Source organism: Rhynchophorus ferrugineus, unplaced genomic scaffold (assembly GCF_030347505.1).
Source record: "Rhynchophorus ferrugineus isolate W39M unplaced genomic scaffold, kcgeb_rfMv2 rfM11, whole genome shotgun sequence".
NCBI lineage: Eukaryota > Metazoa > Arthropoda > Insecta > Coleoptera > Curculionidae > Rhynchophorus > Rhynchophorus ferrugineus.
This window is the reverse complement of record NW_027472590.1, coordinates 17,822,424-17,840,780: the sequence shown is the minus strand read 5'-3', so window position 1 is coordinate 17,840,780 and position 18,357 is coordinate 17,822,424. Positions and strand designations below refer to the sequence as shown.

At 32.1% G+C, this 18,357-nt stretch overlaps 2 protein-coding genes and 1 long non-coding RNA gene across 4 annotated transcripts in view; 1 reads left to right on the top strand and 2 right to left on the bottom strand.

Moving 5' to 3' along the window:
* Positions 1-8,301: 8,301 nt before the first annotated feature.
* On the bottom strand, positions 8,302-9,224 carry mRpL17 (mitochondrial ribosomal protein L17). Its single transcript, XM_076417143.1, has 3 exons — positions 8,932-9,224; positions 8,704-8,878; positions 8,302-8,643 (listed from the first exon to the last, which is right to left on the bottom strand). The coding sequence occupies exons 1-3, from the start codon at positions 9,127-9,129 to the stop codon at positions 8,369-8,371; spliced, it is 648 nt and encodes a 215-aa protein (XP_076273258.1). The 5' UTR covers positions 9,130-9,224; the 3' UTR covers positions 8,302-8,368.
* A 423-nt stretch (positions 9,225-9,647) lies between these two features.
* LOC143204552 (uncharacterized) overlaps positions 9,648-18,357 on the top strand; it is a 237,693-nt gene continuing 228,983 nt past the window's right edge. Inside the window, exon 1 of one of the 2 annotated variants that reach the window (XM_076417141.1) lies at positions 9,648-10,117. In XM_076417141.1, the coding sequence (XP_076273256.1) occupies positions 9,898-10,117 (220 nt within the window). In that variant the 5' untranslated portion in view covers positions 9,648-9,897. The remainder of the gene's footprint in view (positions 10,118-18,357) is intronic. The other variant, XM_076417142.1, reaches the window with a different exon arrangement.
* LOC143204555 (uncharacterized) lies at positions 9,686-12,141 on the bottom strand. The gene is made up of 2 exons (XR_013007633.1): positions 11,475-12,141; positions 9,686-11,153 (listed from the first exon to the last, which is right to left on the bottom strand). It is a non-coding gene; the product is annotated as an uncharacterized LOC143204555 (long non-coding RNA).

Below are 18,357 nucleotides of genomic sequence, written 5' to 3'. Positions count from 1 at the left end.
GACGGAATTAATAACGCCACTTATAGCTTTAGAATAAGAGGGAAACCTTATTCACATCGTTAGACTTTTATATCATTTTCTGAATCAACAGTCTCGATACAAACTATAACGCCCCTTTTCTACATACTAGGAATTGGTTCTTATATCCAGATGAATCATATATTTAAAAGTGATATGGCGTGATATCTCTCTAGAACCCATAACATGTATAATTTAATGTTAGTGTTAAATACTTAGAAATAATTTCCGTACACTCTAATAGACTTATCACTCAGCTAAATGCGTTTGATAACAATGAAGTGCGCACACTAAAATGTTTATTATTATTGGATCTGATTAATGGATATATATAGTCTTTAAAGCAAGATTTATCACAAGATATTTTACACAGAGGCTTACTAAGTAATTATCTAAATTCATATAATAATTATCGTAAGAAGTACTTGTTGCCATTGGATAAATTTTTGAACTACAAAGGGTAATTAAAAAAATCTTAATTAAAAAATCTAAATAAAAAATATTTCTAATATATACAGATCCACAGTCTTGTTTATTTTATTTGGAATTAATTGCAGCCATAGCTCTGAATGTGTCGTCTCTGTGGCTAATAAAAATGGAATTCTGAAGATTAAATGATAAGAAAGTTTAGCGACCACAGTAGACTACACGGAATATTAATTTTGCTTAGTCAAGTAAAAAATTCAAGAGTAGATTAATTGTTGACGGAAAAACCATTGAGATTTTTAAAATACCTTTCAAATGGTAATATCGATGCAGTGCGTAATAGTGTTGGTGAAATCCATGAAGTTCTAAACAAGATTCCAAATATAGAAAGGCTCCCTAAAGCGCACAACCACTAAAAATTCAGCTTAGTTGCAAAATTCAGTTGATACTACAAATGCCCAGCGACCATGGGAAGTGAACATATATCGATGAATCGTTATTGTCGAAATCGGCGCATGCAGGACTCAGACACACTTTACTTGATACCATAGTTGTTCTTCAATGAAGCTGGTGTAACAGTAATTGTAATTAGTACCAGATGGTACAATATAATAACCGAGTTTTTATGGTCTAAAAGGTCAATTGAGTCCCCGGCTTACCATAGTAAAACACATTTTTTTGGCAAAATTAGTTTTTTTATTCAACAAATTCCCATCATGGGCGACCCTCCAACTTTTCGCTACCATTTTTGTAGTACAATTTGTCCTTTGTTTCAAAATAGGCCTCATTTTCGGCGATCACCTCTTCATTCGACGAAAATTTCAGCGAACATCCTTTTGAGATCTGAGAATACGAAATAGTCGCTGGGGGCTGATTTGAAGAATATGGCTGATAAGAAAGCAATTCGAAGCCCAATCCATAGATTCTTGCCATCGTTTTCACTGACTTGTGACACGGTGCATTGTCTTGGTGAAACAGAACTTTCTTTTGCTTCAAATGCGTCTGTTTTTCGGCGATTTTGTCCTTCAAACGGTCCAATAACACTATGTAATATTCTCTGTTGATGGTCTTTCCTTTTCCAATATAGTCAATAACATTATTCCATGCGCATCCCAAAATAAAGACGCCATAACTTTGTTAGCCGACAGTTGCAATTTTCCACGCTTTGGAGCGGGTTCATCGTGTGAAGTCCACTCGGATGACTGTCGATTGGACTTCGAAATGGTGGAGCCATATTTCATCCATTGCCACATATCGACGCAAAACTCGGGTTTATTAGGCTTGATCATCTTCAAACGCTGCTTCGAATCATCAACTTGTCGTTGTTTTTGGTCAAAAGTGAGCTCGCGCGGCACCCACATTGCGCAGAGCCTTCTCATACCCAAATATTCGTGAATGATATGATGTACACGTTCAGTTGATATCTTTAGAGTGTCTGTTATTTCATTCGATTTCAATTTACGGTCATTCAAAATAATTTTGTGAATGTTTTTAATGTTTTCTTCGGTAACAACCTCTTTTGGGTGTCCACTGCGTTCACCGCCTTCGCTGCTCATTTCATCACGTCTAAACTTAGCACATCAATTCTTGATGGTTGGTTTTCCTGGGGCAGTGTCCGGAAACTTGGCATCAAGCCAAGTATTTGCTTCCACTGTAATTTTTTCACGCGAAATTCCTTTTTATCTGTATTTTTCACAATAACAAAAGTTGCTTCACTCAATCAATGGTCATCCGACAGCTGTCAAATTTATACACGCATCTTTAGATTGGGCTAGGTTAGGGCTAACTAAAAAACATATGGATTTAATTCTAGTAGCGCCATCTATGTGTCAGGCGGGGACTTTTCAATAGTACTGATATGGACAATATCAATATGACAGTGAAACAATATGTGTCACTATGGCAGTGATTATGAAACAATCCAATTAGTACATAGCATATTTCCTGGTCTCTTGTTTCAGTGAACAACATTCAAAATTGTTATATGACCATATGCTTTGCAATCACTTGTAGTTCAAAGGGTCTTTTGAAATCAAAAACGTTTGAATTGAAAATGAGATGGAGACCAAATGATTAGTAGAAAAGCCGACAAAAATAACCTTATGTGATAACAAAGCTATAGAAGCCACTAGTCCAATCTATTATTCCATACATAATCTTATCCTATGTAGTGAATATGATTAAATAAAGAAATAACAATGTTTTGTGTTTATTATAATTCAAATCATTTATATAATTTAGGACAACCTATACCAACACAAAACCCAAACCATTGTATTGTTTAAATCGTCTGGCAACAAACAATCTACCATTTGCCCAATATGACATTTATACTATAGGTCAGTATCGGATTATAATAGAACGGTTTTAGAATCAATGAGAACAATCTATAGTATTATAATTTAAGACTTAAGACTGGTTTGTAACATTAATCATTTTTACAAAAGTCGCAGCATTACCATGTGCTTACTTATCCTTTCTACAAACAACAATAATTAAAACAAAACAAGTTAATCGGCAATATTATCTATATTGAACTATAAACAATTTCGTTTTTTTTTCTCTATATAGTGTTATTTATCTAATAATATACGAGTTCTCAATAGCAATATTGATATCTATCTCCATATTACATAATCAGATTCGAGTGCCTGTCAAAAATACGGTGTAACAGAAAAAAAGTGAATATCAACTGGCAATCAATCAGGCATAAATTTAGAATGTTTATTTGAAATCGGAACAATTTAATCGCGATAATGTTTTTAAAGTGGCCTCACCCACCATAAACGACCTTCTGAAAATCATACTACTAACAGTTTAGAAAAAGGTTTTTTGTCTAGTGCAGTGCTCTTTATTTGTATTCATATTAAAAAGTAAAGGCAAATTATAATTAATATCATTTGTAATCTGGTCTGCCTATTTTTTTCTATACAATACATATATATATATATATATATATATATATATATATATATATATATATATATATATATATATATATATATTCTATTCCAATTTATTTTTTTATATACGTCATCTAAATTTGTGACGTCGAAACGTCGCGATGTAGCCGCATCAACTCTGAGTTTTAGTTCAGTTTGGATTTAACTATAAAGTAATAAAGATGCAACTCAATAGGGGACTCTGGTGCAAAGTTTTGCTTGGCACAACATCCAGAGGGCGCCATAATGGGCCATTCCAGTGATTTGATTGGTTAATTTAAATCTCCATTATAGGCACCTGTAAGAAAAATATTTTACTGTGAAGACATTTGATGGCTCATTAGTAATGTTTGGCACGTGACAGCCTTGACGTCATGTTTAATTGACCAATGAAATTTAAATAAAAAACAATTTTTTTCTGAAATAAATGTATTAAATCAAATGAAATATAATATTTAAAAATAAATAAGTATAAATATAATCTGTAAAAATAAATAAATATAATATAAAAATATAAATATTATATACATATATATAAAACCGTAAGCAAAAAACTTTGCTGCATTGTAAATCAAAATTATCTCTTCCGTCTTTTTTTTCTCATATTTGTTTAGTGTTTTGTTAGCACTTTTAATATTTTATCCCAAACATCATTATAGAATGTATAATTGAAGGGTTTTAAATTTACTTTTTTTAACATCGCTCAAAGATCTACTGACAGTATAATAAAACAATTTTGTTGGCGTCTGGGGCACGAGATATTGTCTTGCCTTTATAGAATCAGTCTCAATTTGTGGGTCTACTGATTTATTCATAATTGTATGTCACACTTAATTTCTTTTTTCAAAAGTTTTACTAAAGAACCTGAGATGTACACTATGGTAGAATGTAAAACTTTGTTTGCTCTTATTGTAACATCTGGACTGAAGTTATAGTCAAGTAATTAACGGTAAGAATGAGCAGAATGGGGGATACTGGCTGATTGAATACAAACTTTACCATTACCTTCTGGAGTTTGTTAGTTTGTTCAAATATCGATGGTACTTGCTTCTAACACCCTGATTGTGGGCCTGGAACGATGGAAATAGGCACTACAAATAAAGTAAGACAGTTTAGAAATTAATGATAACAATTATGAACAGAAATGTGACTAACTCCTTCAATTTACTTTCTGTATCATTTTGATTTTGATCTACTTCCATTTGCACAAATTCTGGGCTCGTGGTATTATTTTCACCATCACTAAATTGTTCATAAGTACTCAAAGGAAAGTTTAAATGTATTACAAAAATGTCTGACATGGTAACGATCATAAATGTGTTTCATGTTTAACCTAACCGGTTTAGAATTTTTAATGTTTTCTACTCAATTCTTAAAGATCGCCGTGTACTTTTTTAATGGAAAACAATGATGCATTTCCTCACTATCTTTGCATCCGGGCACACAACACTTCCTAGAATGAGAATGCATTTCAACTACCGACTTGTATATACTAATAAAATAAAATAATAATTATTTAGTAATATATGCGTTATAAAATTTAACCACACTGTTCTCTATATAGGGCACATTGAAAATGGCGTACAAAATAAACAAACCGTAGAACGAAATGAACCAATCAGATTCCGTCGCGGATATTAGCATAGCGAATAAAACAAGTAATATGTTAAAGGTAGCGACTTCTACATGTTGGACGTCGCGAAAAATTTCGCCAAAATTTCCTATGAAGTTAAATCTCTATTTCTCTATGGCTTTAACATATAACCAAATTCTAACCTAAATAAAATAATTGAAGAAAAATGTTATCAATTATAATTTATTTTAACATTATACTACATCTAAAAAGTACAGTTAATCATACGCCACAGTGGTTAGTAGGTTAGAGTTATAACGTCTTATCCCTAATGCTTTCAAGAATTTTGCGTACGTCTGACAACCGGACGACTTTGACAGGCTGATTCGTTTACGCACTCAAAGTAATTAGACAGCATTGTGACTCTTTTTTACTACAATAAAATGAGAAAGAAAATATTGTCTGATTCTGAAATGAATTTATAAACTGCGGCAGGCGATACATTAAACATTTTGAGGCGATACATTAAACATATATAAGGTGGTGCAAAAGTCCCTCGACTATTTTAATTGCGCGCCGTCTTGGTTATGTGACCTTTAGCTCAGTTTCGCTTTAACCATTTTATTGAGTATACGTCCAAATTGTATTATTACCACTCGGCGGAAATTGGGTCAATGGTAGTGGGAATTTTTCCTCATCTTTAAAAAATTTTAGAGATTTCAGAAAATTTAAGGAATATTTAACTTTCCAGTATTTGATAGTTCGCGCGAAATATTTGTTTAACATCCTCAAAAAAAGTCAAATCATCATCATCTATTCATTTTTTAATACACAGTCCATTCGATTATTAAATTTATCTTGAGATTATTGAGAAGTATTTGATTCGATTCATCGTTTTTATTAAGATTTTTAAGGTCATTACCTTAATAAAATCTTAATGTACAAATTAATATATTACCACTGTTTTGTTGTACTTGCATTAATACACAAGCAAGGCGGCTACGGGATTACTACATCAATACGTATTTCCCAAATTAAAATAAAACCAAACTACTTAAGCTAAAGTTAAGAATACACTTATACGCTAAACAAGCTCAGTTGTTTAGCTTCAATATTCTGATTTCCTGGGTGTTGTCCAGTAGCTTATTTAACAACCTTGTTTCATATTTTAATGCGAAATCTTGGATGAATTCGCATATCCTTTTGATTTCGAGGTTATCATACAGCTCTTGGTTGGTTACGAAGCCATAAGCATTGCCGATTAATCGTAGAAATTTGTTATAGGTACGTCGGATTACTAGATGATTTGATGTTTTAGTGCAGCCCCATATTCGCCCCCAGTAGGTTAAAATTAACATTATGATTGTAAACCAATCCCTTTGCTTTCAAGTCAAGTTGAGACTATCTTCCGATGTTTTGATTGACTTTGGTCTAATCTGCTCTATTTTTGTTTAATATGCTGTTTTCAATTTAACCTAACATCAAGATGTATTTCGAGGTATTTAGCTGATTCTGTTTTAGGAATTGGGCATCCTTCAGGATAACTGGTTGTGAAGAAATACTAAAGGAGACAATCTTTTATTTCATAGGAATTCAGTTCTTCAAAATGCCACCAATTAGATGTACCAATTATGTCACAAAACTCATAATGCTGTAAATCACTAATAACAAGTCAATTGAAAAGCTTGACACATAGATGGCGCTACTAGAATTAAATCCATATGCCTTTTAGTTAGCCCTAACCATAAAAAAATGCGTGTATACATTTGACAGCTGTCAGATCATTAGTTTGTGAATTATATCATTTTGAGTAAAGCAACTCTTGTTATTGTTAAAAAATTGATAAAAAGGAATTTCGCGTGTTGATAAAATATTGCTTTTTGAAGGGAAAAATACAGTTGAAGCAAAAACTTCACAAAATGATCTTGAATGACCGTAAATTGAATCTGAATGAAATAGCGGACACTCACAGATATCAACGTGTACATCATATCATTTACGAATATTTGGGTATGAGAAAGCTCTGTGCAAAGTGGGTGCCGGGCGAGCTCACTTTTGACCAAAAACAACAACGAGTTGATGATTCGGAAGATGATTAAGCGTAATAAACCCGAGTTTTTGCGTCGATATATTGGAATGGATGAAACATAGCTCTATCATTTCACTTGGAAGTCCAATCGACAGTCATCCGAGTGAACTACACACAATGAACCCGCTCCAAAGCGTGGGAAAACGCAACGGTCGGCTGGCAAGGTTATGGCGTTTGTATTTTAGGATGCGCATGGAATAATTTTCATTGACTACCTTCAAAAACGAAGGACCATCAACAGCGACTATTACGTAGCATTATTGGACCGTTTGAAGGATGAAATCGCCGAAAAACGGTCGCATTTGAAGAAAAATAAAGTGCTGCTTCACCAAGACACTGCACCGTGTCAAAAATCCATGAATTGGGCTTCGAATTGCTTCCTCGTTCACCGTATTCTCCAGATCTCGACTATTTCCTGTTCTCAGATCTCAAAAGAATGCTAGCTGGGAAGAAATTTTCGTCGAATGAATAGGTGACCAACGAATCTGAGGCCTTCTTTGAAGCAAAGAACAAATCGTACACAAAGGTATGTTGTGTGTCATTACAAAGATAATGGGAAACAATAACATTTTACCACCACGTAGTTGGTGCAAAATACGTAGGCAGGTTTCATTTAACATGTTGTAAAGTATGCTGTAAGTTCTGAACTGCTGAAAGTAAACCGATATGGGTATTTTTATTTATTTGATGGCCAAATGGCAGTACTGCCACGTATTTGGCCAGCCACATTGGAAGTTATACGCAACTATTGCTCCACAAAAAAAGACGGAACTCATCTAGATGGTATTCTCAAACATTGTTCATATATTATAATGGCACCAAAAACTTTGATTTCAACAAAATTACTTTCCATATTCAAAATAAGATAAATGGCGAATATACGGCATACATCATCTCACTCATTCATTGTGATAATTATTAAAACTATAATTGTTAAAAAAAAATTGATACTGGTTTTTTTAAATTACGAACCAGCACCTTCGCCAAATTATTAAGTAATGTTGGAATAATTACATTTTCTCTTAATACATATTCATTTTATTTTTGTATGAATACATATTTTCATAAATAGGTGTAAATATTTCTGTATATATTCAAAAGTCAGTTAAAATTAAAACTGGTAGTAATATTATATAGGCTACATACGTATAAAAGGCCATTCAAACTCTTCATTACTTTTTGGGTCCATTATGTTTAATACACCTAGCAGTTTAGTTATATTTAAGTAAAATCTAGTTAAAATAATTTCAATATTTGAAGTATTAATTCCTTTATCATTAATTTTGTTTTATATACATAGCTACAAATCTAAAAATCTAATTATTTTTCTTCCTTTGCACTTTTATCTTCCACCTCTTTCGCTACAACTTCATCATTTTCTGGAACATCTGTCTGAGAATTAGTGTTTAACCCAACAGCGGTTTCCACAGCATCAATTTTTGCTGCAATTTCTGCATACTTTTTAGCTCTGTAAGCCTTTTTAGCTTCTTCAAGTAATACATTATGAATTAAATTCCTATTGTAACTACCATTAGGTCTTAAAGATGGATAGGGGTTTCCTCTAAGTTCTAGTACAGCTTTCAAATCTTCAGGACCTACATGAGAATTACTTCATAAATCGCTAAACTATTATATGTTTATATATATATTTTTACCAGGGTAAGGTCTAGGTGCTCTTATTAACCTTGTGTAAGAAATGTCATAATTTTGAAACCTAGGAGCCAAAACCTTAAATAACTTATGTATTAGCTGTTTTTCTACCAGCCAATAATCAGCCATTTCCATTGTAGTTTTGTGTGTATCACCGTAACGTATAGCGTCAGATATTAACTACAAGTGAATCTCTATAATGGTACAGGCACTTTATGTATACACTAACTTACCCGTTCCGCATACATTCGAGCCTCGTCTGCTCTAGGATAATTTAATTCTATCCTTTCATGTTTAATAAGAGCCGTAACAGTTTTCCTAAGTTTGTCTAACCTACCTTCCGGCCCCTCGGGGTTTCTGAATTTCCGTAATCGTGGGTTAACTGTAGTTTTTAATTGTGATACCAATTTAGAAACCTCCGCCTGATTCATTTTTATATTTACGGTACCCGTGCACTCTTAAAACTATATATTATTATTACTTCAGATTGTATTTGAAATTTTTGGTTATGTTGTTATACCTCCTAATTCATAATTTTTTAGTATTCTAATTATTATACTTTAATTATGTTTGTATAACTTCCTTTTTGTTATTATATATCAATATATAGATTATGATTTAGTAATATATATATATATATATATATATATATATATATATATATATATAAAATACATATTTAATTGTGGGTTGCCTAAATTTTATTGAGTTGGTGTAACTAATTTTTATGGTTAGCTGTAAGTCTAATTTTAAATTTGAATAGAATTTTCAATATTGTGATACATTAGAAGATTAACAGTAAATATGATTTTAAAACAGTAATGCTGACAATGATGGTTGTATTGTCTTTTAGATGATGATGAATTTATATTTTCTGAATATATATTTATTGCAATGTGTAAGTTTGGTGGCCTGTATTACGGGCAATTAAGCAGCTTCTAGGCAATTTCAGCAGCACATATTTAAAGCTCCTGCGCTACAGCGACATTGCTGCCGAATCGATTCGTCGGTCCGCTGCGATACGAATCTGCTAGTTCCTGCAATTTACAGAGCCTATCAGACGGTTCAGTTCGGTTTTGTTTGACGATTACCGTGCGAGCTGTTGTCGCGCCGCCGGTTTCTAGATACATAGATTAATTTCTAAGACAATTGACTGATTTTTGTTTTGTGCGCGTCGTTTTAATTTCAAACATGTTAAGATGACCACCACTACTACAACGATCCGAAAATCCTACGGGAACAGAAAATTGTTTTCTTGTCCCGAAGATTATCCAATCCGGTCCCCGAAACAAAAGAGTGGTTCCGTGAATAATTTACTGAAAAAAAGTGGTGAGGACGTGAATAAGTTGATCAAATATATTGACGATAATATTGTGGGGAAGAGTAATGCGTTCTTAGGGCCCTTCGGACGACGCAAAGGTGAGCGAATTCGTTTGTTTTTAAACGTCAATCCATTTTATACTGATTTAGTTTAAATTTTCGTTTTATTTGTTTTTTTAACTGATTGTAGTTCTGAAGAATCACTACATATGATATCTATAAATAACATCTAACACATTATTAGGTCAAGTTCAGCCTACAGACAAAGAATCGCACTGTAAATACGAGTTTCACACGTGCGGTGTAAAAACAGATTTAAAGCTCCGCAGCTTTGTAACGGACAACCAGTTCTTTAACAATCACGGTAGCGCTTTAGTAACTAATTATTTTGAGGAAAATCGTTGTTATACGTTTTTATTATTCCAAACGTTTAGTCTTTTTAAATACCATCGAAAAATAATTGTTTGAATCTATATATATTATTGTGATTTTTGAATATCATCTGTTTGAAATAAATCAGAAATACGGTAAATTCTCTTCATTTGCGGTTAAATCATTCGGAAAAAATTTAATGAAATTACCCTCGACGAGGAAATAGTTCAATCAATGGTTTCGTTAAATGAGCTGACGTGAAGGTCATCGGTTTCAGAGAAGTAGGCCAAGGAATTTTTCTTTGATATTGGCGAGGAGGTTCTGGAGGAGCCGAACTGAATAGTTTTAATATCACCAAGATACTTAGCATTGCTTATTTGTATTTTGGCAGAGTAACCAATTGGACCTAAAGTGTTTTAATGACTAGGACACCTCTTCATCGATCATTGGCTTGGCAATTTATCAAATATAGATTTGAATTTAAACAGGATGCAAGCATCCAGATATCATTGCGCAAGTCATTTTGATGAATGTTGCTTAGACTTCAGACCTAAGACAGAAAATTAAAAATATTTCGCAAAATCATGCAACATGCCTCTCATACTGAAAATGGTTGTCATTAGATGAGAAAGCCCTTTTGACTCTTCTTATTAGATAGATAAAAGCATCCAGACATCATTGTGCAAGTCATTTTGATAATTATTCCGCAGACTAATTAAAATTTCAACTTCTTAGTCCTAAATCATGCAACATGCCTCTCATACTGAAAATGGTTGTCATTCGATGAGAAAGCCCTTTTGACTCTTCTTATTAGATAGATAAAAGCATCCAGACATCATTGTGCAAGTCATTTTGATAATTATTCCGCAGACTAATTAAAATTTCAACTTCTTAGTCCTAAATCATGCCACATGCCTCTCATACTGAAAATGGTTGTCATTTGATGAGAAAGCCCTTTTGACTCTTCTTATTAGATAGATAAAAGCATCCAGACATCATTGTGCAAGTCATTTTGATAATTATTCCGCAGACTAATTAAAATTTCAATTTCTTAGTCCTAAATCATGCAACATGCCTCTCATACTGAAAATGGTTGTCATTCGATGAGAAAGCCCTTTTGAGTCTTCTTATTAGATAGATAAAAGCATCCAGACATCATTGTGCAAGTCATTTTGATAATTATTCCGCAGACTAATTAAAATTTCAATTTCTTAGTCCTAAATCATGCCACATGCCTCTCTTATATTAAAAATGGTTGCCATTTGATGAGAAGACCTTTTGTGTCTTGTTGTTACAAACATAAAAGCATCCAGGCAAGCGTGCGTCAAGTGTGCAAGTCATAATGATGAATATTCCTCAGACTTTAATAAAAATTCATATTCTCGGCTACAAAACCATACATCTAATTTCTCTCTTGTGTTGATACCGGCTTTTATCCAATAATAATAATATTTTTAGTTGTCCTATTACATTTAAACAAGCACTAATTTTATAAGGCTCTCTTGTACTGTAAAAAGTAATCAAAACTTTATTTATCAGTTCGTCTTTTCTTAATGATTTTTTCTTCTGAATTGATATTCTAATCTATAAATGGAGATGAATTGAAAATCAAAGCTAGATTTTACATTTCTTTGGAATTTGATTTACTTCATAGGTATAAAATCTTTCAAGGTTATTTTGTTGACATATTTAAACCATATTTGGGTGATTATAAAAATAGGAGAATATGGTAAAAATAGGGAGAAATAAAATAATGGCACAGAGGGGGGAAAAAGTAAGATACCACAACCACAGAGTATTGACGGAACTTCAACACTTTGTTCTTAAACTCTTCTTGGCTCAATTCCATACCTCGATGCCATATATCTATATAGGTTTGAGGATTTGTTCATTCAGCAGAGCATTTTTTTGTTTGTGGACAAGGTAGAATTTATTCCAAATATCCAATATATTCTTTCAAATTTAATGTTAAGCTCTTTCTTCTTTTTACATGAGCTTTCCAGCGTAGCTTAGTGTCAAATATCATTTCTAAATGTTATGTAGAATTACCATATGTCATTTGGATAGTATTTATTATTTATTATATTACTAATTGGCCCATTTGTTAAATTTAGATAGTGTGGATAAAAATTAGGCAAATAAAAACAACCATTCAAAAGGCATTAAATTGAAAAAGCTATTTAAATATATAAAATATTCTGGCTGAATTAATTCAGTTGTTTAGATTGTTTATTCGTGTTTGACATTTCATTGCTATTTCCTTGTGGTCTTTACCTACAGTGAATATGCCGATGTTGTCATAGTAAACTTAGTAAAAATGTGTTATAGTTTACAATATGGATATCATTTACACCCAGTAAAAATGATTCACAGACAAAAAAACGCAACATACTCACCTTTAAAATACTAAAAGAGGTCTTACTTAACTACGTCTTTATAGTAGACGTAATTGGATCAGATTAGACATAATTTGGAATGTCTTCGAAATTTTCATCACTGCCCCCAAGAGAATGGTAAAGTGTTTTAACATATAATAAATAAAATAAAATTTTAACATAACAATTGAAATCGATAATAATACTTTGATAGTTTTATTCAATAACTTTGCTAAAATGTATGAGATAACAGTGCCCAATAATAGGTATCTTTCGGGCTCAATAGAAGGAGTAAATATCTGGCGATTTAAACGCGATCTCTGTATTAGAGATGCAGAAAAATATTGATCTATTATTATATCGCTATTTTCTGAAAAGATATCGATATTTTTGGCCGATATTTTTTTAGCTGATTTTTTTTCGATATCTTCAAAATAAATTAAATATAATTTTTAATAAACTTTTAAAATTGGTATTTAATTTTAAATGTTCATCAAAAATATCACTATTTTCTAAAATATTACTAATAAAATAACTACTGATCAAAATAGGTATCTTTTTAGGATAATATTTCACTATTTTTATTTTTTTTAATACCGATATCTTTTTTTGTGAAATATCGATATTTTTTATACTTGTGGCAAAAAATAGAGCGTTATTTTTTTTCCTTTAATATATCGATATTATTTTCGGTGGCCAACAACCCTACCTTATATTCTTAACTAGCGACCCGCCCCGGCTTCGCACGGGTACAATGCTGATACTAAATTAAATACACTACAGAAAAAATATGAACGTTGTATATAAAAACATAGCGGCCCGCTCCGACTTTGCACGGGCATAAAATATATATGCCTATGTCACTCAATGATAACATGATTAAAATCGATCCAGTATTTTTGGTTCATTCATTACTGCCCTTGGCCTGCACGCATTAAATTTGGAGTAAAACAATTCCTCTTCCCCTATACTTACTATGAAGATTTCCTGCTATCTTTGGAATATCTAAATTCATACAATTTTTATTACATTACACATTTTTAAACGCAAATTTTAAATTTGAAATATCTCCGAAAATATTTGTTTAATTTACATGCTGTAAGGAACCATATTGATCTATATTAATTGCACACTGTATTTAAGGTACTTAATTCGATAAGGATTAATGCCGTATTGCTTAAAATAGCTTCGTAAATAAGCCATTTTCTCACGTAAAAAGTAAACAATAAAAATGGTTAATGTGGGTTATCCCTAAAAGATAAACATATACCATCGCGGACTTTTTTGTAGACCTTTTTATGGTGTACAATACTGTAGTACATTAATTTGATCTAACTCGTAGGGTTAGGCAGCGTTTTTGCTAATTGCTAAATAAGCCTAAAAAAATAGGTTAATTTACGACATCACGTTAGAAACCTCTAAAATTAGCAATGTTGCCTTAGTATATTATGCATGTATTATACATATAAACCTTCCTCTTGAATCTCTCTATCTATTGAAAAAAACCGCATCAAAATCCGTTGCGTAGTTTTAAAGATTTAAGCGCACATAGGGATATAGGGACAGAAAAGGCGACTTTGTTTTATACTATGTAGTGATAATACAACTAGGATACAAAAAATAATGTGCCTTTTTATGTATGTGGGATAGTAGGGAGCAGGTCATGTATAATTAAAGACTTGTAGTTGGACTTTATTTTGGAAATGAAAATAAAAGAAGCTTATGAAGCTCATAAGGTACATGGACTTTTAGAGGACAAAATAAATGATAGCACTATGTATGAAGACTGTATTAATTAGTCACAGAACTTCTACAACAATACTAGTAAGGCAGGTGCCACATATCCTTAAAAATATTTTAAAATGTCATCCACATCCATCTTTTTTTGCCCAATTGAAGGTTTGAAAATTGAAGGAGGTGTGAAATTAAATAATATCTGTGATTTATTACTGGTTAAAAAAAGGGGTGCCCCAGAGGACATTTACAAGTGAAAAAACAAAAAATATTGATTTCAACCACCTGATAGATGATTTTTCAGCAATTTGGAATACAAGTGACATTAAAACAATATTTACACTTTAAATACTAATATGAAATGTATAGTTACCATTTTCTATAAAACGGAAAACTAGAGCTAATTTTTTTTGATGCATTCGTTTTTTATTTGGAAATAAAATTAACAAGAATTAGCTTGGCGAGCCAAAAGGAAACACTCAATTTTTAGTTGTTAGGCAATATAAATATATGTAACGAATGTTTCTCATTATCCAACTGTTGTTTATCTATCGGACAATGAAGAAACTTATCGGTGAAATAACATCAAGCAATTAAATATGTAAAAAGAACAATTTTCAGCCATCTGTAATGATCGGAGAAAGTTTAAAAGCTCGGACATTGGTATGGCCTGTACTCAAATAATTAGCTACGTACAGATATTAGTCATAGATTTCCCTATTACGTCACGAGCTGGGCGTGGAGAATCGTACAATTTAATTGATCCAGATTGAACAAAAACATTTTCCCCATTTCGGTTTTATTACTGCCAAGCTACTTTTTGTTGTTGTTATTATTTCGCACATAAACTATTTAATAGATGGTTTATTGCTGTGATATCTTGTTTATAAAGCTGACAGTTTTATTAACGCTTGAATAAATTAAAGGTGGCGTTATGAAATTACCTAGGTCCAGCGTTATTTCAAAAGTGTAATGTATGACATTTATAAAAATGCTACGCGATAAAATTGTGGAATTGTTTTTGAAAACAGATGTTGCCATCTGTTAGTGACATTGAATACAGAGCACGTATTTTAAGAAGTTATTTTAGGTTAAATTATGTTACAGTATGTTTAACAAGAACCTTTATGGAACAACATCGAAGTTGTTCAATTGCTTTTATTACCAATAACTGACTGAAGACTGCAATGCATGCTTTCTAATAATTCAATAGGCATGATGACTGATATACTTTTAATTAAGATTTTTTTTTAAATTCCCACTGTGATTACTAAGATTTTAATAGAAATAATAGGAGAATACTTAAAATCTAACCATAGTAAGTCAAATACCAGTCAGGAATGTTGCGAAACACTGACGTCACTTAACTTTTCCTAACCATTTCCGCATTCCTATGTCTAACCCTTTTGTTCAGCTTTAATTCTTTTTTTTTAAATATATTGAAAAGTCTCCTTTTACCAACTATGGGTTCAACGTGGGCTCCGAACCATGGTCAGCATTAAGCCTACCGACTGGCGAGTGACCAACTTTAGAAATCATCCCAGAAGACATACGGTCTTACCTTACATAAATTTACGACCATGCCCCAGGAGGATTCGAACCCACGGCTATCCCAGCAGTAGGATGACCGTCTTATCGCCTTTTCCACTGCGCCACCAAGCCGGCCCTTTAATTATATTTGAATTATTTATCTTACAGTTCATTGTTAAAAAAAATCGGTTTGGTTCTATCTTCGGATAGAAAACATAATGGAAAACATTGAACTGTAATTTACCAAAGTTTTTAGTTAAGTTTGTCTAAAATTGATTCATCGATGCCGACTGTACTGTGTAACTGTGACTGAAATAATAATTTTAAAAATGATATTAGGACTATTATAGAATAGAAGGAAAAGAGTATTTTAGGCATATCAAGTAAAAAATACTACTAGTATAATACCTAGCAAAAAAATTAAATCAAGGAAATTACTAAACGCAAGTTATAGGAGTAAAGACCACCCAATGATTGCAAAATCACCAGTTGGGAACTGTAAGAACAGAATTATTGAAATCAAGTTACCTATTTGTGCTAAGACATTGTATCGATCGCAAACCTACTGAGAAATATAAAAAAAAACGATAATTTTCAGATAGAGACGTAAATTTATTTGACAGCACTGCCAAGAAGTTAATTTTACATAGATGATAATGACTACAACACAAAATATTTACAATATATACATTTGAGGATGGATGTTTGCTTTTCTTAAAATTTTAGCAGCTCTCTGAAACGTATTTCTCGTTTAATTACAATTCTCTTACAATTCGAGGGAAATGCTCAAATTTAAAAGGCACCTACAAAGTTTTCTCATATTTTTTATCGAAAATAATCATATGGGCACTAAATATGGCATGTAAGACTTCGTAGAAACATTGTAGAAAATAAGTTCTATGGTGTAATTGTTAAAGCGTTTTGCTCCCAATCGGAGTGTGCGGGTTCGACTCCCGGCCCGGGAAATAATTTTTTGTTGCTTTAGTTTAGTTAGTCAAATCAAATAATCGATGTAACGGACCCCGGAGCCTACAGCGCTCTTTATTTTCAAACACTGTTTATTTGTCTCTATTTTTCCTAGCACGGGCTTCCTTTATTCCTGTACTTGGCCTACCCATTGTAATATTAAATAATCTAACTGCGTAATTTATTGAGTAAATATTAAACACTAAAAAGAGAAAAATAAAATATTTTTAACAAAAAATTTAACAGACTGTATAAAATACAGGTATAAAATAAAGTATAGCCCAAACAATACAAAAATAATAATATAATTTTGTAACGTATATACAAAATCAATTTACGAACAAAACAAATCTAATTTCTTGCTAGGCACTGACATCAAAGTACTCAGTTGGTAGTAGGTTAAATAATATTGTAAATAGATAAATATGTTTAGGTAGGTATTAAGGTAAATTCGGTGTATATAGTAGAATTTAAAATACGTGTAGTGTATAGGTTAAATAACATTTTTGTTTATTTTTATTTAGTTATTCGATTATGTACATAATTTATTTTAAAATGTTTTTTTTTGTGTTAATATGATTAATGTAAGTATGATTATTTTTTAAACTTTTAGTGAGTTCCTTATTTATTTTTGAAGCCGGTTTTAGTTTTTTTTTGTTAAAAATATTATATATATATCAAGTTTTCCTGAGTCCTTAAACTGGATCTCTGCTAAGTTTTGTTCATTTTTCATGACTTCAGTGACAACATTGTCTAACAGGCCACTAGAAAAGTCCCCCGGACTGACACATAGATGGCGTTACTAGAATTAAATCCATATATTTTTTTAGTTAGCCTTTACCCTCAAGCTTAGTGGCGAGTTTCCGGATACTGCTCAAGAAAAATCAATCATCAAGGATTGGTATGCTTAGTTTAGATGTGGTGAAATGAGCACCGAAGACGGTGAACGCAGTGGACGCCCGAAAGAGGTTGTTACCGAGGAATACATTAAAAAAATCCACAAAATGATTTTGAATGACCGTAAATTGAAACTGAATGAAATAGCAGACAGTCTAAATATATCAACTGAACATAATATATAATATATACATAATATCATTTACGAATATTTGTGTATGAGAAAGCTCTGTGAAAAGTTGGTTCTGCGCGAGCTCACAGAAGATGATCAAGCGTAATAAACCCAAGTTTTTGTGTTGATATGTGACAATGGATGAAACATGGCTCTATCATTTTACTCCGAAGTCCAATCGACAGTCATCCGAGTGGACTGTACACGATGGACTCGCTCCCAATCAGGGGAAAATGAATCAGTCGGCTAGCAAGTACCTTGAAAAAGGAAGGACCATCAACAGCGACTATTAC

Excerpts from the sequence above, each read along its gene's own strand:
- mRpL17 (XM_076417143.1), bottom strand. The coding sequence starts at position 9,129 with ATGAATCAGGCGGAGGTTTCTAAATTGGTATCACAATTAAAAACTACA. Across the intron at positions 8,879-8,931 it reads CTCGAATGTATGCGGAACGG|TTAATATCTGACGCTATACG; the intron begins GTAAGTTAGTGT and ends ATTCACTTGTAG. Across the intron at positions 8,644-8,703 it reads AGCACCTAGACCTTACCCTG|GTCCTGAAGATTTGAAAGCT; the intron begins GTAAAAATATAT and ends ATTCTCATGTAG.